General features: G+C 39.4%; 2 protein-coding genes and 1 pseudogene across 6 annotated transcripts in view; 2 read left to right on the plus strand and 1 right to left on the minus strand.

Annotated features, from left to right (window-relative positions):
- Positions 1 to 4,020: 4,020 nt before the first annotated feature.
- On the plus strand, positions 4,021 to 4,108 carry LOC148370636 (U2 spliceosomal RNA; annotated as a pseudogene).
- Positions 4,109 to 7,550: 3,442 nt separating this feature from the next.
- Positions 7,551 to 20,804, plus strand: ppp1r10 (protein phosphatase 1, regulatory subunit 10). 2 transcript variants are annotated; one of them, XM_088328348.1, is made up of 20 exons: positions 7,551 to 7,858; positions 7,999 to 8,155; positions 8,855 to 8,915; positions 10,027 to 10,135; positions 10,993 to 11,079; positions 11,235 to 11,370; positions 12,228 to 12,279; positions 12,353 to 12,436; positions 12,496 to 12,624; positions 12,689 to 12,794; positions 13,424 to 13,527; positions 13,595 to 13,731; positions 14,783 to 14,936; positions 16,090 to 16,230; positions 16,292 to 16,538; positions 16,626 to 16,701; positions 17,334 to 17,546; positions 17,760 to 17,868; positions 18,902 to 19,252; positions 20,330 to 20,804. In XM_088328348.1, exons 4-20 carry the CDS (start codon positions 10,029 to 10,031, stop codon positions 20,458 to 20,460), a joined length of 2,364 nt encoding a protein of 787 aa, XP_088184474.1. In that variant the 5' UTR covers positions 7,551 to 7,858; positions 7,999 to 8,155; positions 8,855 to 8,915; positions 10,027 to 10,028; the 3' UTR covers positions 20,461 to 20,804. The 2 variants fall into 2 exon arrangements, with proteins under 2 accessions (XP_088184474.1, XP_088184473.1); XM_088328347.1 differs by lacking the exon at positions 8,855 to 8,915.
- Positions 20,805 to 24,829: 4,025 nt separating this feature from the next.
- elmo1 (engulfment and cell motility 1 (ced-12 homolog, C. elegans)) overlaps positions 24,830 to 27,090 on the minus strand; it is a 65,231-nt gene continuing 62,970 nt past the window's right edge. For all 4 annotated transcript variants that reach the window (XM_088328355.1, XM_088328352.1, XM_088328354.1 and 1 more), the window contains one exon: positions 24,830 to 26,228. In XM_088328355.1, coding sequence (XP_088184481.1) covers positions 26,028 to 26,228 — 201 coding nt within the window. In that variant the 3' untranslated portion in view covers positions 24,830 to 26,027. The remainder of the gene's footprint in view (positions 26,229 to 27,090) is intronic.

Here is a 27,090-nt window from a genome sequence, read left to right on the forward strand (position 1 = left end):
CCGGATCAACCAAGTCTCCCAAGACTACAGACATTCGTGTTGCTAAGAGCTTGCTGAAGATTTTACAGTCCACGTTTAAAAGTATTATGGGTCGCCAGTTTTTTAAGTTAGTTTTGTCTCCTTTTTTGTGCAATAGAGTAACTATCCCTATTCTGAAACTGTCTGGCATTTTGTCTCGACTGGAAAATTCGTTAAAAACAGTAATCAGATCTGGTGCTAAAATATCCCAAAAAGTCCGGTAAAATTCGAGGTTGAGTCTGTCCTCCCCGGGTGATTTGCCTTTTTTCATAGTCTTTATGCAATCATTCAGTTGGTCTTGGGTAAAGTCCGATGTTAAAAATGGGTCTTGACGCACTGATCTTGAAATATGATCTAATACATGCCCCATTTCATTCTCATTTGTTTCTTTCTTTTCATATAATTTTTTGTAGTAGTCTTCGACCAATTTGGTTATTTCACTACTTTCCTTTGTATTTGCCCGTTTTCGTTTTGAAGTTTAAAAAGCCCCTCACTTTTGCTCATAATTTTTTTTAAAAAGTAGCGTGTACATTTTCCCCTTCTTCTATTTCTCTTTCCCTGCTTCTTATTAAGATGTCTTTGCTCTTTATTTCCGCCAAAGCGTTTAGTTCTTGTTTGGTCTCTCTGATTTCATCATTAAAGTCCATCCCCTTTTCTGTTAGGATGAAATAGCGTTGGAGTCTTCTTTGTAGCCCCGATATGCGTTTAATCTCTTTAAGTTTCTTGTTCTTCCCTGCATTTTTAAAAAAGGTCTGTGTTCGTTTCTTTGTCATTTCCCACCATTGTGCTCGTGAATCATACGAGTCTTGAAGGGTCTGCCAGTCTTTGTACAGCTCCCTGTATTGTGCGGCTAGAGCCTCATCCTCCAGCAGGGAGCAGTTTAACTTCCACAGACCCTTCCCAACAGTCATACCTGTAGGAAATGAGAGAGAGCAGGACAGTAGCAAGTGATCCGAAGAAAAAAAAACAGGAATTAAACTTGCATCACTCAGTGCTAAACCCCTTGTAAATATGTAGTCTATTCGAGAGGCTCTGGCATTGTCACTACTGAACCAGGTGAAACCCTCCTCTCTTGGATGTATGGATTTGAAACAGTCCTCCAGTTTAAATGTCCGGCACATGTCTTGTAATAAAATTGATGTTTTATCTACTTTAAACTCCTCATCGGTCCTCTTTCTATCCTTCCTACTTAGGATGCAATTAAAATCTCCTCCCACGATTAGTGGTTGGTGGCCTAGCATATACGACTGGATGTCCTCTAAAAGTTCGTACCTGAGTTGTATGTCGGGATGGGCGTATATGTTAATGAGGTTAAAATCGTTCCCTATATAGGAAAGTCTTGCTAATATTGCGCGTCCGTCTCTCATCACAGTACTCCCTTTTATGATGAGTTGAGGGTTGTTTATTAAAATGGCTACCCCATCGTTACGGTTTTCATTCGAGCCACTCCATAATGACGGATATGGCCAAATCTCTTCCCACTGTTTATATTTTTTTAGAAAGGGGATGCAGCATTCTTGTAGTAAAAACACATCCGTTCTGATAGTTTTTAAGAACGATAAAACGCTGTGAGCCTTAACCTTTGATCTCACACTTCTCCCATTGATAGTAGAGAATGTAATGTTCATAAGTGTTGTTAAAGTATTCAAACTACTTAGACAAAACCGGGGGATCCGAGTCCATTCTTTGGTGATCATCGCGAGTGTCACCTGTGTCGGACTCACCACTTAAGAGCAGTACCTCATTTGGAGACTCACCGGGGAAAACTCTGGAATCCTCTGACTCTCTGTCTGTGGTTCCAGGTCTTCCCCTTTTTTCTGGGTTAGGGGGTGAGCCAGAGGATCTATCGAGGGGTCTCTTACTTCCCTGCCCACAAAGGGTCAGATTTTTTTCCCTCCCCGACTTCCTCCGGCTCAACTTCATACAGTTCCCTTGTGGGCTTTTTCATCGGCAATCGGCTTTCTTCTAAATCCCTTCTCTTTGTTTCCGGGGTTTTCACCACCCCCGATTTTATCTTACTTTTACCCCTCTTTCCAGTGCCCATATGGGTTTTTGGAGAGTTGTTCGCCTTTTCGATTTGTTTGTCTTTTTCAAATCCCGGTAGTGGCATAGAAATTTTTTTTGTTATTTTGGACTCTCTTCCAGGCCCTTCCTGATTAATATGTGTTTTTGGAGTGACAGTTGCCTTTTCTATTTTTTTGTCTTGTCCAAATTCAGGTATTGTATGAAAAATCGAACAAGAATTTCCAGGTCCTTCCTGACTCAAATTTGATTCTTAAGGTCTCTCCTCCAGGGGTTTTGGGAGGGACATCTGTATTTTCAATTTGTTTGTCTTGTCCATTTTCTTTGTGCATTTCTTGTTCATCTTCATTGGGTATTTCCATAACTTTATTCATTTCCTGTTCATCTTCATTGGGTATTTCTATAACTTTAGTCATTTCTTGTTCATTTTCATTTGGTATTTCCATAACTTTATTCATTTCATTGTCTTTGTTGTCTTTATTCATTTCATTGTCTCTGTTACATATATTCATTTCATTATCTATGTTGTCTGACATCATTTCATTGTCTTTGTTGTCTTTGTTAACTGCCTTCCTAGCTTTCAACTTGTTAGCAAACGATTTCGGGCAGTTCCTATAGAGGTGGTTCGTTTCTCCACAGAGATTGCATTTTCTGCTATTGGTACATTCCTCAAAGGAATGTCCAATTGTCCTGCACTTTCCACAAAAAATTTGATCACATACCTCAGCCAGATGCCCATGCTCACCACATTTGCGACAGAGTTTCGGTTGCCCTTGATAGTGGATAAAGCCACGGTTTTCCCCCAGGAATATAGTCGACGGGAGGTGTTTCAGTCCCTGAAAGCCCTGAGGATCTTGCCATTGCTGGATGGGTATCCTCCAGGCACAAGTCCAAACGTTTTTCTCATTCCTCACCTTCATAGCCTGGCCTTTTATCGAGCAATATCTACTCAACCAATAACAGATGTCATCAGCATTCACCACTTCATTAAACATCCTGACAATAACTATCTTGCTAGCATTATCAGTCAGCTTCTCCACTGTAAATCCAGAAAACTGGGGCCTCACCCCCTCAAAACGATTCCAAAACTCTTGATAAAGAGCTGCCGTTACAAAACTTACATCAAAGCCTTTGCCAGAAGGCAAGCTTATGACGCAATGTAACTCCTCCATTTTAAACTTCAGAATTTTTTCAAGAAACTTGTTCATAAAATCAAGTCTTGACATTCCTACATCTTTGAACAAGAATCGTACGCAGTTATGTCTCCGCCCGCCGGCATAATGCAGGATCCATGGCAGGACTCGGTATATTGATCGTGTACGCTCACCAGCCGGCTAGCACATGTTTGGTAGGTAATACTGCTTGATTATAAATAATAAAAATAAAGATGGAGCATGCGAAGGGACCTATTAGGTCAGATCAGAATAAGCCTAATTTCACGAAATAGAAAGATGACAGCAAGAAAAGTGTATTCAGAGATATTAGTTGAAATTGGTGTCATAGAGGAAAAAGCACCTCCAACAGTCTTCTTTTCCATGCATCACCGCTGGCCGCTGCACATCAGCCTTAGTTGGAAATACCGACAGATCTTACGAGCGACAACTGCATCAGCTGGGAGGCCAACGCATCACATTGGCTCACCTCTATATTACAGAAAAAGGCGACGTGCTGGCTACCGCCGCACTGAATGAACAAAGGTACTTTTATCGTCCAACCTATCATGTTTTGTAATCTTAATAGTAATTAAGCATATTCACATTGTGTTTGCTGTTAAACGTCATATTGAAATATAATATTGTGAATGTGCTTGATTGCTGTTGAGATTGTATTGTTTTCTGTTATTAGTGTCAATAAATTTGTTCAAACCAAAAAAAATGTTAGAATTTGGATAAGCCTGGGTAAATGTAAACCTATGACCTTGGCCGTGTTCAGCACCAGGTTCTTTGCTGAGCACCGTAAGATTTTAAAAGTGTCGGCATGTGATTTTTGCAATCGGGAGATGGAATAAGAGCTTGCTCTGTCCACTCCACGCATCGGCCCGGTATTGCAGTACCTCCGGGAACGGTGCATTCGCACTGATCGCTGCATGGCTCTGTGGCTAGGACTTTGACTCGGCCTCTTGGCTGAGAGCAAGTGTCTCGGCCCTTTGGATTTGTAGTGTATTATGATTTGACCGATAACGGACAATGGATAATTGATAAAGAGTATAGAAGAATAAACCTTACAACCCCCCCCCCCCTACCTACACATGACTTCCCCAATGATATTGTGATAGCCCAAAATATTCTCCCAAGAAATCACTGCATGTGTCAGTAAAAAAAAAAGTATAAAGCAGAGGTTGGAAACAAACACGAACATGCACCGACCACTCATATCTTAAGATACGATGATGACATCCTGGTGGCAAGTCCATCCAAAGAAGTGAACATGGAACTGCTACTGTTCAGATATAAAGCAGAGGTTGGAAACAAAGCCTCCCTTTCAAAACTACAACTTTTTTAAGAGGTAGTGATTTTTCCTGAAACACAACTTATCGAAGAAGGGGTGGACCCTGACAGAAGCAAGACGAGAGGCTGTGCAAGACTGCCAAAGACCTGAAACAAAGAAACAAATGATGGCCTCTTTAGGCTTAGCTAACTACTTGCAGGTGTTGGATTACAGGATATGCTGAAATAACCCAACCTCTGTTGGACCTCATCTACCTACAGGACATGGCACTCCACCAAAGAGTGACGTGGAATCCAGAGGAGGGACAAGCCTTCTATAGGATCAAAGAAGAGGTGTGTTAGGGTTGCCAGACAACACCAAACCATTCACAGTGGATGACAAAGGAGCATTTCTGACGGCAGCGCTGCTACAAACCTCAGGAGAGAAGCTCAGGCCTGTTGCCTTCTACTCCAAGAGTCCAGACCCGTTGGTCGGCCTTACCACGGCCTTACCACCTTGTGTCCGCGCAATGTGAGCTGCAGCACATATAAAGCAATAAAACAAAATTGTTACTACATCAACACTACTACAGAAATACATACCTGTCAACCTCCACGGCTCCATGCCCTTACAAACTGTCATATTTTCCCTTACAAAATAATCTTACACCATATTTTTTTTTCAAACGTCTTTCATCTAGCACTCACACCATTAAAGAAATACAGCACGTAGGTAGATGAAATATGAATCTAAGTATGGGCCTAAAGCAAAATTCCAAATGGAAATAGTCTGTTAACAAAACACGAAGTGCTCTTTTTAAGTTTACTATATAGATTAAGGGCACCCACAATACACAACTAAACAGAAATAAAGTATACTTCTTATGTAGTGAACACCAAATTCTAGTTAAGTGTGTGTGCTGCACACCGTATATGAGGAGGGAGGAAGATACTTTCACACAACGACGTTAAATAAAAGCTACCATAATGTATTCTGCTTAAAAATAATCAGAAACTAATAATAAATACATTTATGCCTAAACAAGTAATAAAACTAAACGGAAGCTAAACTACTTTACTCCTAGTTTACAGGACTGCACATTTTGAGCACGTCTTCTTGGTCAAGAAACATTAACGAAATAAAGGTAAAAGCAAGTTTACCTTGACTGACTGTAAGATTTTCACGTTTTTTCTTCACGTCTAATCCACACACCCTAAAAAAATAAAAAGAAATCTTAATAGTATTTTTTGTTTTAACCACGCGACGATACACACTATACCCACATGTGGACGGGTCAGTCAAAGGTGCTTGTTAGCATAACATTCATTCATTGGTCTACGGTAGGGAAAAGTGGAAGACTATTGGTTCTTGGCCGGTGAGCTTCCGGTTGGTATTTATCAAGCTAGGTTGACACGTTGCCACAAAATACACCCTAGAAGTTAGTTATAGCCCATTACTATATATATAAATATACCTATAAATAAAATTGCAATCCTGCAAAATAATCCTTATTTTTACTAAATGTACCTGTAATTTGATTACGTCTTTTTTTCTGTAACTGTAGCGGAATGCAATTACATTTTTTTTGTATCAAATTACATAACGCCGTTCCATGTATTCCGTTACGCCCCAAGCCTGTATATTGTACATGTGTTTCGTTATATCATATATATTTTTAATTAACATTTTGTTGTGAGATCCTAAGTTGCTCGACATGAATGAGGTTTATTATAAAAAAGTTCAAAAATAAGTAGCTTTGACGTTCACTGTAGAAGGAAAAAATACATGCAAACATACTTACATAGAATAATACAGTGTCCTTGGGCAAGACAGTGAATCCCTAATGCCCCCAATAAGCAGGTCGGCGCCTTGCATGGCCGCTATTGGCGTGTGAGTGTGCGTTTGAAGCACATTGTAAAGCGCTTTGGAATGTCTTCTTTGACTGGAAGGGGGTTTACCACATGTGAGGTCCTTTCTCAAGGTTTCTCTTTTCTCCTCACACTGAGGTTTTTGAGTTGTTCCTTATCCGCATGCTGGTTTAAGATCAGGTAATTGTGTAATTTTGTAATTGTAATCCTGTGCAGTCCTTTGAGACATTTTTGTGATTAAGGGCTATATGAATAAATGTGACTTGACTTGACTTGAAAAGCGCTATATAAATGCAGACCATTTACATTTTCTTATTCAAATTATGAATTCATTTTCTGCATTAAATTATTGTTGGTAATATACTGATTAAAGGGATAGCCACAAACCTGTCTTTTTTCATTTTATACTTCCTTTTTTTTCTTAACTTCTTTATACAACATAATGATTCGTAATATAATGCATCAAAGCAAGTGAGCCGTTTCAGAGCCGACACTCTTTAATGAGTTGAGCCGAAAAAGCCGGTTCTCTGAAAAGAGACGGACTTCCTTTCACTACATCAAACCGCTTGCTTTGTTCGCAACGGAAAAAAACGATAGAGGCTTCCGCGGCGAACTGGTTTGACTTGATTGATCTGCCGTTTTGAGATAGTCGGTGTATACCGGATGGTACCCATAATTGACAAATATGCGTTTTTCCGTACAGATTTTCTTATACGTCGTACACGTCTTAAATGCATAATAAACGTACTTTGTACGGCAAAACCGTACAGGTTGACAGGTATGAAATTCTCCAACGATACAGCTACAGGAATACCACACAAATACCACAAAAACACTACTAGGTTTTTACTACAAAAATACTACTACAGTAATACAAATACCACAGAAGTACTAAAGAAAATACTATGGGAATATGGCAAAAATACTACCACACTAATACAAAACACTGTAATACGGTACTACAAAACTAATACTGCAGAAGAACTACAAAAATACATAGACGGAAACACGACTAAAATAATTCTCCTGAAATACTGCAAAAAAACATAACTGCAGTATTACTAAAAAAATACAACAGAAATACTGTAAGTACTTAAGTAAAGATAAGTATAACCACTGTGTTAAACAAGTACTGTAGTAAAGAGACGAAGACAATTTATTTGTTACATCTTGCAACATCCGGATGTGACGTTAGCGAAAAGGACGGCGCCATTTTGAAAATCTTAAACGTGCGTAATGTCTGGTTTTAGGACGTTTCATTTGTGTATAATGTGACAATCGCTTCGTAAATATGTGTATATGGTTATAATTTAACTATATATGTTCGATATTAAGTGTAATATTGAGTCATAGGGTATTAATCGTCGAAAAACTCCCAGACTCGCCATTGGACCTTGAAAGGACAACGCAAGGCTGTCAATCCGCCATTTTGAGGTACGACAAAACGTGATGACGCCAAAATCGTCGCTTTGTATAAAAGGCAAGTCCCTCCTCCCCGAGCTCATTCCCGGATTTGGTCAAAGGTAAGTCTACACGTCAAGAATACTCATGCATCATATTACACTTTTACTTGTCAAATCACAGCAAACAATGAATGCAGACCAACACTTTCTTCAACCAATATTTTTGTAACATATTTTTTCTTCTTTGTTCACTTCTCCAGGTTTCAATCTGCTATCTCAGAAGAACGCTCATCGAGGACTTACGACCAAGCACTCAAATTGCATTTTTTTCTTCAAGTAATGGACATCCGACTTACCCATTTTGCCTTCTTGAAGGGAAAGGCTAGCTTTTAGCTACCATTAGAAAATTTGAAACAGGTATTAAAGCCATCCAAGTCGACGATGTTTTTTTTTTGTATAAATGAAATAAGTGCCCGAAAATGTGTTGTGATTTAAGATTTCTACCTCTGAATTAATCCAAAATGGTCGAATGAGCTCTTTTGTTAGCATACCATAACCGAGCTAGTTTAGCCTTTTGTTTAGCATGAGCTCACACACGAACGCAGGCGGCGGCGTCTCTTCGTGTGTGAGACGGAGCTTCTCGAATTGTTTTCTATAAGCAATCTGATCATAAAGATTGCCGTGTTGGAGGATTAATATTTAATTTTTTCGCTTGCTGGGTGTTGTAGGGGCTGCTCCGCGGGACGGAAATTCAACCAGCGCAATCTATACATAAAGATTGCCCGAATTAAGATTTGAAGGACGGTTTGAGGAAGGTGTTATAACCGGACAAAACGTTGGATAATAAGCGAAGACTCCTTGCGGTGACGGTTCTCATTGCTTTTGTGCATTTTTCATAAAATCAGTTCGGCTTATGGTGGGTTAACGCTCGAAGAGCCCTGATTGGCGGCTGAACCCTGAGTGCCCCGCCCACTCTGTTGTCCTTTTTTTTTTTATTTCCTCAGCGTCCATGGCAATAGGAACCGAGTCCTATTTATTCAATCATGTTTATGCTTGCGCTAAACACGTCACGGGTTTTGAAGCAGGGTCCTGTTTGACATTTGTTGTAATTTCCAGGCGTGTTGATTCGCAGTGTTGTGGAGTACAAAGAAAATATAAAAGTTCGACAATTAAACTGGTAAGCCCTAATTCCTAACACCGAAATACAAAGAAGTGCACAATCCTGTCAGCCCATATTGGAATGATTCATTGCAATCCATTGTTGATCTAATTGTGGAACAAATGTGGTTTATTGTCAGAAGAAATGGTAGGCACCAGTATCAACTACTAAACCCCTTATTGTCCATTTCTTTTGTACTAAAGAAGACCAGACTAGATGAACCAGTGCATTGTTTTCAAATTCAGATTAAATCTAGATGAGTCCCAGTTAAACACAATTTATGTGTGCCTTAATCTTGATGGCATGCTTCAAACTTTCTTTTACATAACATAAATAATAGGAACAATTGGTTTACTGAATCAAATCAAGTTGAGGAATAAAGGATATAATAGATACCTGCTTACAAATGTATGAATTCATATATTTGCCATGTTAACAAGGAAGGTTGACAAGGAAATTCTATAAATACATTTCATCAAAATATAGATACATAAATGTAAATAATAAACTGCAAAATACATAGCAATTTCAAATTAGGTAAATCTAGCATGCACATAGAGTTGTCCATTTTTCGTGAGTCTTTTATCTTGTTTTTCTCTTCAGTCTTTATTAGGTGTTTCTAAAGTAATGCGGTGTATAACCTTGTTGCAAATGTGCACCACCTAGTTCTAAATAACAAAGGCTATTCTAAGTACTTGAAATTATGGGTAACACATGGGTGTAAATGCATGGACTGTAAATATGTGGATTTAAATAAATCATACTAAGTATATTGATATGAATAATGGTGTTAGTGTTTCACTCGCATCTGAAAAAGTGTCCTGTTGCACAAAAGCACCCCAAACCCAGTTTGTGTTCTTTCCAGAGGCATTGTGCTCCTACAGGACCCGTTTCTGTCCTGCACAAAGCTCCACAGGAGCAGAGCATCTTATGCAATTGTGCAAGTTTACAGATGAGTTGTTTCATAAGTTTCCTTGTGATCCCAACTCCGTTGCCAAGTGCTCAATTCAGTCAGACTCTGCTTGGGAGCTCCTGCAAGATGTTTACCAGTCAAAAGCTGTCTTCCACATGAACAGGTTGTAGTATTTTTGAGAAACAAAGGCAAATAATGCATGAAAATGTTTTTCAGGAATGGAGGGGGTGCCTGTGGACCCCAGAGAGATTTTAAAGGGAGTGGAGGTCCTCCTGGGGAAGGATGGGGGACTCTGCAGTCTGGAGGGCGTTCCCAAGATGTTCAGGTGAGGAGTTCAAAGCTGACGTCCTCAATAAAACGTCAAAATCGAGGCCTCCAGGCCACATCAGGCCCACCAATGAGTTTTCTATGGCCCCTGAAATGATTTATCAAGCAAGCTGGCAGCCCATAGCACTTCAACACGCAGTAATACAACATCTCCCATAACGCAACGGTGATAAACGGGCAGAAAGCACCAGAGATCAATGTACAGCAGCCTTTCAATATTATTACAACCTGCCTGTAGTAAGCTGGCAGATGCTTTACACACACACACACACATACGACGTTTCCCACAATGCAACATTGGGGCACAGACACAAGAACCTTTGTGCTTTGTGCCTCTCAATAAGATTGGCTAGCTTTCTTATTTTCCAGAATATACATTTTTTATTTTAGCTTTTCCTCACAAGACCAAATGGAATATGCACTTAAAATGTTCTTCAGCCTACTCTTGTTTTTTTATTATGTCATTGTAAATCTGTTTTTGAGCAAAAAACCTTGACTTTCCTTTCATATTTATGTTTTTGCGCCTTGCCCATATCAAAAGTCACAAACAGGGTTTGCAATAAAATACTTTTGATGTATTTACCAGATCATATTGAAATACAGTAATCACTCACTATAATGTGGTTTATTTTTCATGGTTTGGCTACTTCACAAATTTGCATGGTGCTTTTGTTCTTTGCTCTGATTGGCTATCGGGGGCATGAGGAGTTCAGTGTCTTGCCCATGGCCTCTTCGATATTTAACTCGGAATCGAGTCTGCATCTTCTCGGTCCCAAGTTTCTTATTCACAGGTTCTTTTTGTAAAGTAAATCCTTTGATATATGAGGGTTCATTGTATTATTTTTCCCTCAACAGCCTTATGAAAGGATCAGCCAAGATGGTCAGTCGCTGCATGTACTTGAACATCCTGCTTCATACGAAATCGCATGATGTGCTCAACAGGTAAACAAATCCCTTTTGGGATTATTTTCTTTCACTTTTGAGAATGAATGTATTACAGCCGTTATTTCCAATAGTTTTTTTTTTTTTTTTTTTTCTGCCCCAAAATCTTTTTGCAGTCTTCAAGTAATAATGATGTAAGACGCTCTCCTTTTTAGGTTTATCCGAGTGGGTGGTTATCGTCTCCTCAACTCATGGTTAACTTATTCCAAAAGCACCAACAATTCTCCTTTGCTGCAGCTCATTCTTCTTACCTTGCAGAAGTTGCCCCTCAAGGTCGACCACCTCAAACAGGTAAAGGAGTGCATTCTTCTTTGGGTTTTCTATTCTACTTGATAAAACACTGGAGCAGAGCTTTTTCACATTTTCTTTATTCTTTTTCTCTTACTTTTCCCCCTTTGCCTTTCATTTTTTCCTTCTTTTAATCCGTTTTCTTCTTTTTCCTTTGTTTTTAGTTTTTCTGTTTTTTTTTTTCATTTTTTTCCCCCTCATGTCTTTTTTTGTTGCATTTTTATGTTTTCTTTATTATTATTTTTTTTCCTGGGGTTTCACTTTCATTTCAATGTTTCATATTTTTGTATTTCTAATTTTTTTCTTTTCTATTTTGTTTTTCTTCTTTTGTCTTTTTTTGCAAAGGGCTTGGCAAAAAGAAGGAAAACAAGGAGTTTGGATCATTTTTGAGTCTACGTAGTTTGTATTCTTTCTTGTATACTTACTTTATAGCACTCGTTTTGGGTTGCACTACCCAATACAGTGACCTCTATTGGTCAAATAATACATTTTTAATCCAAAAATCCCAAACGCATCACTTAGATGTCTATACAAACTAACGATCTTTTAATTTGCTGTAAAATGGCTGGTGTCAACACACATTTTCAGAGAATTATTGCCATCGACTGTCAAGGCATTTAAGTGACACTCAGTTCTGTTTTTTTTCCTTTGCGTTATGTTGAGAATGCAAAGGCCCAGGACCCACTAAAAACAGTTCCCTGCAGTTAATAATCATGAAGTGTACTCATCTACTACTAAATTAATACTGTAAGGATCAAAATAATTGGTAAACCTATACTCTCCTGACTATAAATGGCAGGTAAAAATGTTTTCCAAATTTTTTTTCTCCAGTTGTTGAATTTTGTCTCTGTCCTTTACAGAACAACACGGCCAAGTTAGTAAAGCAGCTGACGAAAAGCGCCGGGACTGAAGGTAACGTTTCTTTTATTTTACGTCTCCTTCAAGAAGTTAAAACCAGATTTGCTGATCTTGTTTTCGTTGTAAGAATTGAGGAAGTTGGCGTCAGTGCTGGTGGACGGTTGGATGGCCACCATTCGATCCCAGAGCGTCTCTAGCAGCCCAGCCGCCGGTAAGCAGTTTTGCTTTAAACTCGTAGAGGTCGTCTTCACGTTCTTTATCCTCGCGCAGATAAGAAAAAGAAGAAAGAGGATGGCAAGGTCCCACTCAAAGAGGCTAAGGAGAAAAGCGGAGAAGAGGAGAAGAAAAAAGAAAAATCCAAAGCTCATGCCCCCAGCCATGCCAAAATCCGCTCCATCGGTGAGTTTTTAAAATATGTTTAGCTAATTCTAAAGCTAATTTGCCCTAACTGGTGACATCACAGGTCTGGAGATGGACACGCCCATTCCCGCCCCCGCCAAGAAGACCCCACCCCCCCCACAATTGGGGGACAAGTACAACATCAAGCCTCCGGTCCTAAAGAGGTTGAGGTGAGGAATACCAACTCTGTGGCGTCATCTGATGGCCTGTCACCTCTTATTTTTGTAGGATTTCTGAAAAAGTATTACTGTAGTTATTTTATAGTGTTTTTGTAGTAGTATTTTAGTAATATTTCTGATATATTTATTTCATTCTAAAAAAAAGAATGAAATTATAAGAATTACATTTGATTTTTAGTTTTGTAGTCTTACTGTAGTTGTATTTTTGTAGTATGTCTGAAGCTTTATTGTTATACAATTTCTGCAGTAGGTGTTTCGTGGGATTTTTGTAGGATTTCTGTACTATTTGTAGGATTCCCACAGTAGTGCTCTTGTAGGATTTCTGTTGTAGTATTTTGCTTGCATTCTAAGAAAAAAATTGGGTACATGTATTTAGCACCATATTTTTCTTTAGTCTTGTACTAAAATTGTAGTTGTATTTTTGTACTGTTATAGGATTTATATTGTAGGATTTCAGTGGTAGTTTTTTTTTTTTTTTGCAGTAGGATTTTCCTAGTATTATTTTAGCTGCACGTCTGTAGAATTTATTTATTATCGTATTGCTGTAGATGTGTTATTGTATTTTTGAAGTATTTCCATTTGTTTACCCCAACTAATTAACTACATGCTCTTTCTTTCAGTTCCGGTCCGTTTGACAATCCTCCCTTGGAGAAGAAATACAAACCTCTCAACACGCCTTCCAACACCACCAAGGAAATTAAAGTCAAGATCATTCCGGCTCAACGTTAGTGTTTACTAATCGTGCCCAAATGGTTTGATCCGTGTCTAAACGTTTTACTGGATGTTTGCAGCCATGGAGTGCACTGGCTTCCTGGATGCGCTCAACTCTGCTCCAGTGCCCGGCATCAAGATCAAGAAGAAGAAGGCTGGCGCTGCTAGTGTGCCTGCTGGCGCTAACGCTAAGGCCGTGTCACCCACCTCCAACAAGGTACATTTCTTTTTCTAAAAAATCACGTGTCAAGTCACAATTATTTCTCTAATCCCTCATCACAAAAAAAGAAACCTGCATACATTAAACAGGGTTTGTACGGGTGCTTAAAAAAACTCACTGCCCCCTAATAGTTGTACCCAAGAAGACAGCTCTATTTAGAAAATTGTCTCTTTTGGTTTAGCTCCCAAACGGCTCCTCATATTTTTTGTTTCATTTTTTAATATATCCATCCATTATCCTCAGTAAGGTCGCGGGGATGGAGCCCATCCCAGCCATCTTCGGGCAATGGGCAGGGGACACCTTGAACTGGTTGCCAGCCAGTCGCAGGGCACACAGGAACAGAAATCTCTCACCGGCCAATTAACCTGACATGCATGTTTTTGGAATGTGGGAGGAAACCGGAGTGCCTGGAGTAAACACACGCAGGTACAGGGAGAACATGCAAACTCCACACGGGGAGGTTGCAGTAGCCTGACCTGAACCTCTGGACCGTCGGGGTGCGTGCCAAGCAAAATAAAAAGCAAAAGATTAGCATTTAATTGGAAGATTGAATGCACTTTGCTTCGGAGCAGTTAATATCAGTCCAAATTTGACTAATTTTTCTGCTTTTTACTCATCAGTACTTTCTTTCTGTTGTCCTTCCTATTGAACCTCTTTACTACCCTACACCTATAAAGCCTTTTTGTAATCAAGTGTGACGTATTGAAGCTGGGAAAGCATTGTTGAGGCAGAATTAATGTCTGTTTATAGCACCCTATTTACCCAAAAAGATCATATACCATAGTTGGAACAGCTCAAAAATATCACAAAGTATATGGTTGCAGGATGATGGCAACTTTCTTTTTGTCATCAAAGTCAGCAGCAAAAAAAGTGTTCTTTTGATCTGCGCGGTATTTCTTTTTATGAAGGTACTGAAAAATTGAGAAATTGCCCTTGATAATGCTTGAAAAGTACTTGCGTTTGGCCATGAAAAAGGTGTTATAAACACTGATTTTGAAAAGTGCAAGACAAAAAAATGCGTGTCCTCATGTCTGGCTGTCTTTTTCAGAGCAACCCATTTGAGGGGAAGTCGTCTCCTTATTCTTCATCTTCCGCCAAAGCCACGTCTCCGGAAAGTTCTTCCAATGCTGTCGACGAAAACCGAGAACCGGATCGGCCAGGGACCCCTGTCCCGTCCGAGGACCCTGACGCCATGGACACCGGTAAGGAGTAGGCAATACAGGAAATTTTGCTATGGACTAATGTTTTTTTGGTTTTGTTATTTTTTCTTTTTAATAAAAATTAACATTCATATGATAGTTCATGTATTTTTGCTTTCTATCCAAATCCCATTTTTTTTTTGTACTGGATGAAAAGGTTTTTTCTACCACGAGCAGGTATCTAACATAACACGCTGTTCCTTTAATACTACAAAAGATAAAACACCTCTAGAACTACCATTTCTGAACATAGTCAAGAGAGTCAAACCCCCCAAAAAATATACACTAAAAATAGTCCGAATGTGCAAATAGTGTAAGCGAAATGTCAAAACAGAACATTTAACTACTTAAAATGAAATATTGCTAAACAACTGATTGAGAACTGATTCACAAGTATAGTCAAACCAAAAAAAAATCACCAATGTAAAATACAGCAATGGTAACATGAGTATAAAATACCATCAATTGCACAATATTTTATGAATAAAATCTGAAATGGAAAATGATGTAAAACTTTTAAACTTTGATACTATAAATATGAAAGTACTGATTCGGATCAAAAGTCAGGGGTCCAACTAAAGAAAATATCAATGTAACAAAATTAGTCAAGTATAGCCCTTAATCACAAAGAGTCTCAAAGCGCTGCGCAGATCAAAGACTATTGCAATGTACAGACTATTATGACACCATTCCCTCATCTAAAACTTACTTGAGGGCAAATAATACACATATATTATCAACATAAAATATAGGTTATTCATATGCTATGGAGTAAAAGTGTGTTTTAAGCTTAGATTTAAACATTTCCACTGAGGTTGCAGATCGAATTTCAGGTGGAAGAGCATTCCACAGCACCGGGGCCTTGGTGGAGAACTACATAACAATGTCCACATGACAACTAAAATACCTTTCATTGCACATTTTTTTTCTAAAATAAAGTCAGCAGTAGGATAAAAAGGTAATTTTACCGAAAATAAAAGTTACAATGTGTATATATAATCCTACTACCCTCAAACAATATTTTTACAGTGGTAATTTTATTGGGAATCCCAGTACAAAAGTATTGATCTAATTCAAAAACTTGCCCAGTATCGATCCGCTCAGTGGGAAAACAGTTGTGTTTTGGTGCCAACCTTGTGACGCTGTTGCCACGCAGGAGACAAACCCAATTCGCTTTCGGAACCTCGTGGAGAGGAAGACCTCACCAAAAAAGGCAAAAAGAAGAAGACAGTCCATTGGGCTCAGGAAGAACATCTCAAAAACTACTTTTATTTCGACTTGGATGAGACTGAAAGAGGTAGGAAAACCGTCGCCAACTCGAAGGTTTGCTAATGTTAATGCTAACGCTCCCGCCCCAGTCAATGTCAACAAAGTGAAGGACTTTGGCGAAGCGGCCAAACGTGAGCTGATGATGGACCGGCAGACCTTTGAGATGGCGCGCCGCCTTTCCCATGATGCAATGGAGGAGCGCGTGCCCTGGTCGTTGCCCCGCCCACTCACTTTGCCCGGCAGCTTGGTAGCGTCCGGCGCTAACAGTACTGAGAAGCTAACGCAACGTGATCGCGAAATGGGCATTTTGCAGGAGATCTTCCTCAGCAAGGACAGGTGGGTGTGGTCAGACGCCTATGGGTGAGGTCTTTTGGTTTGCTAAACCCCGCCTCTTTGTTAAAAAAAAATATATTTTTTTTGCAGCGTGCCTGACAGTCCGCATGAACCGGACCCGGAGCCATACGAACCCATGCCACCTAGGCTAATCCCATTGGATGAGGTAAGTACTGGATTCACCTGTGACTCCACCCCTTTGATGTTCTGCAATGTTGTCGTTTGGGAATGAAGAGGCTTCTTGAGCCAGCTCTATGAAGTGATTGACGGGAGCCAGCTCTTGTTCAAGATGGTATTATTTCGTTTGTGAACGAAGCGGTTCTATAAGCCAGCTCTTTTTAGTGGACCAACTCTTTTGGGTTAGCTCTCTGAAGAGTTTAACTCCCAAAGGACTCTTTACAATTTTTTTTTCTTTCGCAAAATAATTTAATGATCAGTTTAAAAGGCCAACTCTTTTTAGCAAAATAAGCCGAAAGAGCTAGAAATCCCATCAGTTAGCCTTTTTTTTTTTGTGTGTGCTAAGACCGGAAGAGCCACTTCTCGAAAAAAGCCTCAATTTCCATCACTAAAAAGAGCTGACTGAGGGAATTCCAGCTCTTTTGAGACCACTGTCATTTTTGGCTCGACAAGAGCTTAAGAGTTGGCTTACTTTAGTGAGCCAACCAAAATAGTTGCTTCTCTAAAACCGGAATTCCCATCACTACATACAGCCGTCTTTTTTTAGTGAGTTGCCCCGCTGTCTGAAGAAAGCCGGAATTCCCATCACGGATTATGATGATTATTATTTTTTCCTCCCAGGACTCTTCTGTGCCAGACGACGTCTACGCCGAGGTTACCGATATGGGCCAGCAGGGTGGTGCCCAAAACGAAACATCCAAGTTACCACCCGTTCTCGCCAACCTGATGGGCAACCTCAACAACAACAACACCAGGGGCCCCCAGGGGCCAAACACCGCCGGAATTGCCGCCACACCTGCTGTCAATGTGCAGGAGCTGCTCACGTCCATTATGGTGTGTCTCTTTCCAATAATACCCTAACAAAGTAAGCGTCAATAAGTGACAACACTGATCAACAAAATAAATACCGAAATGACAAAATAGTAGACACCTTCAGTGAAAGTGTTGTAAGGCGGAGACGCTGTACCCTGGGGATCTGCTGTATGATACAAAGAAATGCCTTTTAAGTTTAGAAGCTTTTGTTGATCCATTTTGTTTTTGTTTCAGGGCGCCTCTGGCAATCAGTCGACAGAGGAGCTCATCAAGCAACCTGACTTCTCGGACAAGATCAAGCAACTTTTGGGTTCTCTTCAGCAGAACCAGACACCGGCACCAGGTGAGGCCACATCTTTCTTTTTCATGCTAGTAGCTGTTATTTAGCTTGATCTGACTTCCAGCATCTTTAGTTTTGTCAGCTTCCAATCGAGGGTACTGATAGCTGATGCTAATGCTTATTAGTAACTACCAATTATTGGAGCCAAGGTTGAGCCATTGGAAGCTAACAAAACTACAGATAATTAGAGGAAGCTAAATACCAGCTACTAGCAACCAACTGAAATGAGATGCGACTTACCGGCACCTTGCTCCCAATGGAAGTCTCTAATAGCTGATGCTAGGTGTAGCCTATATTTAGCCTCATTTGACTTCCAATATTTTTAGGTAGACTACTATTAACTGATACAATAGGGGGAAAAGGAAGTCAGGGGGAGCTAAACAGCAGCTAATGGAAATAGGAAAATGCTAATTACTGGCACTTTCAATGGAACCTACTAAAAGCTGATTCTACATGAAAGTAATCAAAATCTTCCCATTTCAGTTGGCTGCGGGTAGCTGCTGTTTAGCTTCCTCTTACTTCCTTTTCACGCTTAGTTTTTGGTTTTGTTTTGTTTTTGAAGCATCAGCTAATAGTAGCCTGTGTTAGGAGCTAACAAAGTTAAATATACTGGTCAGATGAGGTTAAATTGCAGCTACACCTAGCATCACCTTTCAGTAGCCCTCATTGCAAGCTCGGCAGTAATTGGCAGCTTCCCGTTTCCATTAGCTATTAGCTGCTATTTAGCCTCCTGAATTTCCAGAATATTCTTTTTTGCTCTTAAGTTTTGTTATCATCAGCTTTAGTACCCTCTTTTGAAAGTTAAGATACTAGAAGAAGAAGCTAACTAGCAGCTCCCTGCAGCTAACGGAAATGAGAAGAGGCTAATTTTTGGCAATTTAAGTTCCAATGTAAGCTACTGATGGCTGGACCAGATATTAGCATCTTATTTTTGTAAACGGCTTGTAGCTGCCTTTGAATATCTTTGGCTTCAGTTTGGGTAACTAAAAGTTGATTCTAGATTTTAGTAATTCACACTTATTTGTATTTTTTGCAGCAAACCCAAACCTGCCGGGTCCCATGGGGAACATGAACAACATGCCGATGCCAATGAGCATGAACAGCGGCTTCCCTCCGGGCATGCCCCCTGGTGGGCCCCGCTTCAACCACGGGCCCCCGCCTCCCCATGGGCCCCCATTTAACCCGGGTGGGGGACCCCGCATGATGGGCCAGCCCCCTCCGCCCCCACCAGGCCGCGGAGACAACGGAAATTACTGGGGGGATGAACCCATGAGGGGCGGACCCCACCGTGGGGGGCATTTCCATCGAGGGGGCCGGGGTCGAGGAGGAGAGCCGGGATTCAGAGGACGGGGACGATCGGGGCCTCGAGGAGGACATAACATGAACGGTACGTTTGCATGGAGGCGTCATCCAGACATTTTGCAAAACCAAAAATAGGATAGAGAAGTCAACACATCAACAAATCACATCGTAGCTTAATATATGAAATACATGCAATTTATTCATCTATTTTGTCACACACAAATGAGGGCGTGGGTCCATCTGGCTGAGCTTTTCACCGATTGGTTGATCAGTCATGAACAATGAGCTACTATGCCACTCAACCAATAGGTGAAAAACTCAAGCCAGTTTGACCCGCCCCCTAATTTGAATAACATTTTGTTGACACACTACACAACAACATAAATTGCAACATAAATGCCCCAAAAATTAAAGTAAATGAGTAAAATAAACCCCCAAAACAAATACACAACAAGATACATTAAATGACTAAAACGACTAAATACACTGGCTACAACAAACACCAAAATAAATACTTAAACACACTAAATGACCAAAATAGAAAACAAACTGAAATACCACAGTAAATAAATGACAAAATGAATGTCAATACCAAAATAAACAAAATACCTAAATGACTAAAACAAAATACTGAAATACATGGCAAAATACACTAAGTGACTACCACAGACGACAAAATACTGAAATCAATACCAAAATGTTAACTCCACGACTAAAATACTGAAATATACGACAAAATGGATGGCAATAGATACACTAAATGATTGCACTAATCAACTAAAAAAAATCAAAATAAACTAAATTGTCACACTGACTAAAATTAAATACCGAAATACCCAACAAAATGAATGACACTACAAAAATTATTATTAGACAAACTTTTACGAAACGACTAAAAAAAAAATACCCTAAATTACTCAAATACACGATAAACAAGAATACTAAAGTACTCTAAATTACTACAATAAGATAAAAAAAATCACAAGATAAATGAGTGACCGAATGCAAAAATATTTGAAAAAAAGGTATTGGTGTCACAAATTTAGGTATTGCGTCATCTATTTCTGTGTTCATTTATTTCTATGGCACTTATTTTATCCGTACACATCCGTCCTCTATATGTTTACTTGTATTGATTGACTTATTTGATGTTCCCTCACAGACATGTCGATGCGTCCGGTTTGCCGTCATTTTATGATGAAGGGCAACTGCCGCTACGAGAGCAACTGCGCCTTTTACCATCCTGGCGTCAACGGGCCTCCGTTTCCGCCAAATAACCAACACGGACACTAGATGGTGACTAACTCACAGGAAAAAACACGTCCTCCGACCGATGTGAATACGTGGCTGCACTTTACAAAGCGGAAATGAACCGAGTCAAACATCTGCACGACCGGAAGTGTGAACTTCTCTGCCAAAAACTTGAATCAGTATTCCGGAATGCGTTTTCTGTGAAAACAAAAACTTCTGTCTCTTGTGGGACATGTTTGCGCTCCTGTCTTTTATTTTGATACGTTGCGGAAGTACTGGTGCTCTTTTTTATGACAGCTTGACCGAATGTTTGTCTTTAAACTGTACGAAATGTGCTCATTTCAGTTCCATATTTTTTTGTACTACAATAAATGTACTAAGATGCATTGTGTGATAGGTCAAACTGGCCACCAGATGGCGGCAACACTCAATTTCAACAACCTCCAATTGTAATTTCGAGATGAAGTCATGTTTATTCGTATAGTCCTTTAATTCCAAGGAGTCTTAAATGGTTGCACTGACCAGATTATTGCAAAATACAGACTAATTACCCCATCGCCTGATCTAGAACCTACAGGAGTACATGAAAAAAGACCTCATGAGGAAAACAAAAAAACCTTAAGGGAACGCACATGAGATAATCCCCCATCCAAGATGACCAGGCTGCAATAAATGTTGTAATAAGAATTAATACACAGATCAACAGGAAATTAAGATTATTCATAAACTATGGAATAGAAGTGTGTTTTAAGCCTAGATTTAAACAGCTGTACTGAGGTTGCAGATCGAATCTCAGGGGGAAAAGCATGCCACAGCACTGGGGCCCGAGGACGCTCTCGAACCTGCGGAGAGGCGGATAAAGACCGGAGACAGAAAGAAAGAACATCTGAAACATGGATGGAAGGGGAAAATAGTGAAAGAGATAAATACTTTATTCATCCCAGTAGGGAAATTCATAGTATCCATTTGTTGTTTATTAACAGGATGGCCTCAGGGTGCTGTGTAGTAGTTTAGCAACAGCGGAGTGTTTCGTCACACGCTAGTCCAGAAGTTTGGCGTCCCTGCAGCAGATGGAAATCTTTGTACCCAGGGTTACACCACCTCGTGATTACGTAGATAGCGAGTCCATCGCCTCTCCGCTTCCCGCAGGCTTTTGTGTCTCTGTCTGTCTCAACAGCTCTACATTAGTGTCCGGGATGCTAAACGTGAGCGACGTTTCCTTAAAAACAGCAAACTGCACTCCCTGTACGCTTTGATGTTTTTCACCAGCACAGAAAGTTTGTCGGTCTTATTTGGTAGAGAGTTCACATTTACCATGATTACAGACGGTACCGAAGGCTTAGAACGTCGCTAGCCGCTTAGCCTTCACCTTAGCTTCAGGGCAAGGAGTTGATTCCTTGAATAAACGCATGTTTGTGTGTTAAAACCCATAACGATAGGATAGAAACTAATCCAAAGTGTAGTTGTCAAACGGGACGAAAAACACTGAAAATAGAAGCAGACACTTAAAACAATAAATCACAAAAAGAGCGAAATAACACGGAGCTCCTGGAAAGGCTGCCACTCGTGGCGGCGCCTATGTTCATTGTAAAGGGAGGGAGAAGGACAAATATTGAAAGACGGGAAAAGAAAGACAAAGACAGGAGGGAGAAAGGTAGAAAGACAAGTGAGAGCGTGGAGGGATTGAGATAGAGAGGAAAGAAATTTGAAAGAAAGGGGAGAAAGAAAAACGGTGAGAACAAGACACAGAAAGACTGAAAGAGAAAAGGGAAGAAAGAGAGCGCTCTGAAGGAAGCCGGTGTTATGCCGAGATTTGCATCCCCTCGCTACTTTTAACCTCGTTTTAATATCACTTTTCGGGAATGTGATGGCGAACATATAACAAAAACCACTTCGTCTTGCATTTGTTGGGAATGTAATACAACTTAAACCATTCCGTCTTTGTATTTGTTGTGAAAGTAATCGAACGGCACCGTATACAAATCACTTTTGAGCAGGTAACATGTTTATTTTTCCGTTTTCAATTCAAATCGCTCGTATTGAAACTGTTATACACTCTACCATATAGCTTATTTCAGCATAATAAGCTTTACGGCAGAGTGCATAAACAGTTCTCAAAAGTGATTTATATACGGTGTACTGCGTGTGCATTACCGTTCGATTACATTCGCAACAAATACAAAGACGCAATGGTTTAAGTTGTATTACATTCCCAACAAATGCAAGACGAAGTGGTTTTTGTTATATGTTCGCCATTACATTCCCGAAAAGTGATATAAAAGTGAGATAAAACGAGGTAAAAGTGGTTAGCAAATCTCTGCAGGGATATATTTCTCGGCATAACACCGACTGATTACTGATGGAGAGCCTTTTCAGAGCCAAATTGAACGACCCCTATTTATTTTTTAGAATGGAAAATTGACTAAAATGCAAACTCTTGTAAGTAATTAAGTTGGTCACCAGATGCGACAGCGTTCGAGCACAATCGTTTCCATTTGAAATTGAAATTAGTTGAAATTGCAACTGTTAGCCGTATATTAGCAATGCTATCTACAATTGTATTTTGATTGTACACTAAAAAGGCAATATAAACTAGCATTCAAATCGGTCAAATCAAATTTGTAAACCTGCGAACATACATGTTTTGCACTCTAAATGTATATACACAACAACAAAAATACTAAAGCAGCCCAAAAAAGCGAAAGTGATGTGTTAAGATTGTGATATAAATGAAAAACTTACATGTTTAGATGTGTAGCCTGCACAGGTGTGAACCGTTTACCATGCTTTTAATACGGTTTCCTGTTTTGTGCAAAACGCGCCCCAAGCTGCCCACGGCAAACCTGGAGGCTCAAAAATATAACAACTAAAAATGAGCAAAAAAGGGACAGCCCTGCGACTGGCAACCAGTTCAGGGTGAGCCCTGCCCACTGTTCAAAGATAGCCGGGATGGGATACAGCACCCCCGCGACCCTACTGAGGACAATCGGTGTAGATAGGATGGATGGATGGATTAAAGGGACAGTGTTTCATATTTGACTACTGATTGTAGTGCAACCAAAAGCGATTGCGCAGACTCGCAGTGACCAAAAACCATTTATTTTTATTCTGTTTTTTTGACGAGCCTTTCACCAAAAAAGAAAAAAGTCAAAGGAAATACGCAATAGAAATAAAAGAAAAGCAAGAAGTTATAAACAAATAAGTAAAGAAATAAAGGGAAGGGAAATGAAAAGATATAAAAAGAGAAGAAAGAAGAAGAGTTAAAAAGGAAAACAGAAAGAAAGAAAGCAAGCAAGCAAGAAAGGGAAATAAATATCCAAAGACAAATAAAAAACGAAGGGGGAAAAGGAATACAGGAAAGGAAAAAAGGAAGAAGAATGAAAAAAAAGAAAAAGTAAAAGAAAAAAAAGTGGGGGGAAAAGTTTTTTTGACCGGAGCCAGCCCTTGTTCAAGTTTTTTTAAAATTAAAAGGCAATACATATTACACACTGTCTCTTTAAAATGTGCTCGTATTTCCAATTTTAGCTAACTACAATTGTTATTCAAGGGAAACAAGAACACGGAAATTTTACTAAAATGCAGTCTTGTGATAAGTCAAACAGGCCACTTGAGGACGACAACGAGCGCAAGAGTTCCTTTTTGAACCTGAAATTAGTTAAAATTAGCTAAATATTAGCAACGCAATCCATTTCAATGGAAATAATTACACTAACTAAAATTGCTTATTTTAGTCAAATTTCCACACATTTAACCGATTCAAAATGGCCACAGTTCACTTTTATTGCATCATTTTATTATTTTCTTTTAATATTAAAAAACAAAACAAAAAATGCACTTTATAGCTTTCCAGGGTTCGTACACCCTTTTCATGTGCAGATTTCAGGCCCTTTTAAAGGACTTTTTTTCCCAGTACCATTCAAAGAAGAAATCCAGTGTCAATCAAAAGAACAAGAGCCTTATACTTAAAATCAAACCGTAACTCTTTCCCCAACCCTATTTCGGAACCTTAAAATCGGTTAAATAACTTAACTTACAGCCCCAAACCTAAAGCCTAAATATGGCTCTAATATGGCAAGCTGCAACCCAGTTTCGAATGCTAAGTTCAGTTTAATACCCTAATAAGGAGTCTAAACCTTAGTTTGTAACCATAGCCCTAACACAGTTTCAAACCATAAGTTCAGTTTAATATCCTGATAAGGAGCCTAAACCTTAGTTTCTAACTCTCTAGTCCCAATCCTTTTACGGAACCATAAAATAAAGTTTAAAACCCTTATTTGAAGACCTCACCTCAGAAACATGGCAAGAATTTCAGGTATTTCCAAGCACTTCATCTAAAATTCAAGCACTTTTCAAACCTTGAAAACAACAAAATTCAAGCATTTTCAAGGATTTCAAGCACCCGCACGAAGCGTGTCTTTGAACCTTTATTGAAAACAGCAGTTTTGTGGGAGCTTTAAAAAAAAAAAAAGACCAAACATGACCATTTAAATAGGAGATTCGGCGTGGGACTGGAAATACATTGATATATATAATAAAAAAAAAATCATAAATCACAACTATGATCCGTTTTTAAATTAAAAATACATTAAGTTTCAATAGCCTCCCTTTTGTAACATCTTCAAAACGAAAAGAAAAACAATAATACAGTAAATATTGCTCGGGAATGTGGTGTAGTACAGCAGTTTTTTCTTAAAAAAAAAAGGAAAAATAACAGTTTAATTGGACCAAAAAATAAATAAATATTTTCATCTTTTTGAAGGCCCAATGTGTAATATTTGACCACTAAATGGCAATGTATTGTCTAATGCGAAGGAAAACCCATGCCAAAATCACAGCGTACAGCAAGATGCCAGACAAACATGGCGGCGACCTTCAGTTATGGATTCCACAATGTAAAAGAAATACAATTTTTTCAGATAATATCAGTATGATAGTTCCTGTATTTTTGCCTAGTATTCAATAGAATGATTTACTGAATGAAAGTTTTTTTTTTTTGCACCACTAGGAAGCACTAAATATTACACACAGTCCTTACAAAAAGGAAAAAAAGAGCTGCCACATATAAGATAAACATTGTGAGTCATTTGATGGGAAGTCGACAACTGGACTAAAACCAAGATGACCGCCCCTCACTATGTGAAGCCCTGAGGGAAAAAAAAGGAAATACTTGTAGTTTCCATGGTAACAGGGAAGACAAAATACATTTCTTGAGCTATGATTTTTCAATAAAAATGAACATTGGAATGATATTTCATGTATTTTTGCCTAGTAATCAAAACAATGTTGTTGTTGTTTTTAAACTGAATTAAGTTTTTTGTACCTCTGGGGGGCACTTAATACTACACACTGTCCCTTTAAAAAGAAAAAAAGCTGCCACAAATAAGATCAAAATTGTGAGTCACGTGACAGGAATCCTACAAATGGACCACAACTAAGATGGCCGACCCTCACTACGTGGAGCCCTGAGGCGAATAAAAAAAGGGAAATATTTGTCGTCTCCATGGCAACGAGGAAGACAAAACAAACTAAGTATTTGAAATGGTTCCTCCAGTTGAACAAGACGAAAAAAAAACCAAGGATAAAATAAAGGTCCAGTGAAAGAATTTGGACTAGTTGCAGTCGTAAACAAAGTCGTAATTGCTAGGCTCTTTGGGAATTGGGGGCGGGGCTTCAGGGATTTGGATGTTCTCCAGGTCCAGGAGGCGGAGCTTCATCTCCATGGAAAGAAGCGTGTCCAAATCTGATTTGCTGTAATCGCTGCTCATCTCTTTGCCCAGAAGCGCGTTCAGACCATCCGTCCATACGCAATACTGCAGGGCCGGGACAAAAAGAGAGAAGGGGGTGCTTAAACTGGGACACCGTTTACTTCATAACTTCGTAACTCCAAGGCTAGCCGATGCTAAACGCCCGTAATCAGGATTTTTTAAATTTACGTTAGCTGTTAGCAGATGCAATCTAGCTTCCTTCGACTTCCTAATGGTATGTGTGTTTTTTCGCTTAGTTTGGTTAGCATGAGCTAACAGTAGCCTCCCTTCGAAGTTTACAGAACAACAGTTACTAGAACTCAAATTAAGCTAAATAGCAGCTGAACGTAGCTTCAGCAATTAAAAGCTTCGATTGAAAGCTAACAAAGCTCAAGATACTGGAAGTCAGATGATACTAAATAGCAACTACACCTAGCTCCCAAAGAAGGCTACTACTGTATAAGCTGATGATAACAAAGCTAAATATACCGGAATTCAGAAGAAGCTAAAAAGCAGCTACATCTAGCATCAGCTATTAACAGCATCCGTTGGAAGCTGACAAGGCTAGAGACACTGAAAGTCAGATGCGGCTAAGTAGCAGCAACATCTAACTTCCAAAGGAGACTACTATAAGCTGATGCTAACAAAGCTACAGATACCAAAACTCAGAGGAGGCTAAATAGCAGCTAAACCTAGTATCAGCTAACGTTTTTTTTGCTATTTTGTTAGCATCACATATTAGTAGCCTCCAGTAAAAGCAAAGTACCAGGAATGAGCTTTTTCCCATTTTCAATAGCTGCTTACTCATCCTCATCCTTTTTCCACTCTTTTGTTCAAGGGCTATTTTATTGTCTGTAGTATCTTGATAGTATTTCCATAGTATAATTTTGTAGTTTATCCGTGGTGTTTGTCATAACGATACTGTATT

The sequence above is a fragment of the Urocampus carinirostris genome, chromosome 2, assembly GCF_059441175.1.
Source record: "Urocampus carinirostris isolate Australia breed hairy pipefish chromosome 2, RoL_Ucar_1.0, whole genome shotgun sequence".
NCBI lineage: Eukaryota > Metazoa > Chordata > Actinopteri > Syngnathiformes > Syngnathidae > Urocampus > Urocampus carinirostris.

Bases quoted from the DNA above. Each gene is read 5' to 3' on its own strand.
- ppp1r10 (XM_088328348.1), top strand. From the start codon at position 10,029: ATGGAGGGGGTGCCTGTGGACCCCAGAGAGATTTTAAAGGGAGTGGAG. The intron at 10,136-10,992 runs GTGAGGAGTTCA...TTCCCTCAACAG, and splicing joins GGCGTTCCCAAGATGTTCAG to CCTTATGAAAGGATCAGCCA. The intron at 12,280-12,352 runs GTAACGTTTCTT...TTTCGTTGTAAG, and splicing joins GAAAAGCGCCGGGACTGAAG to AATTGAGGAAGTTGGCGTCA.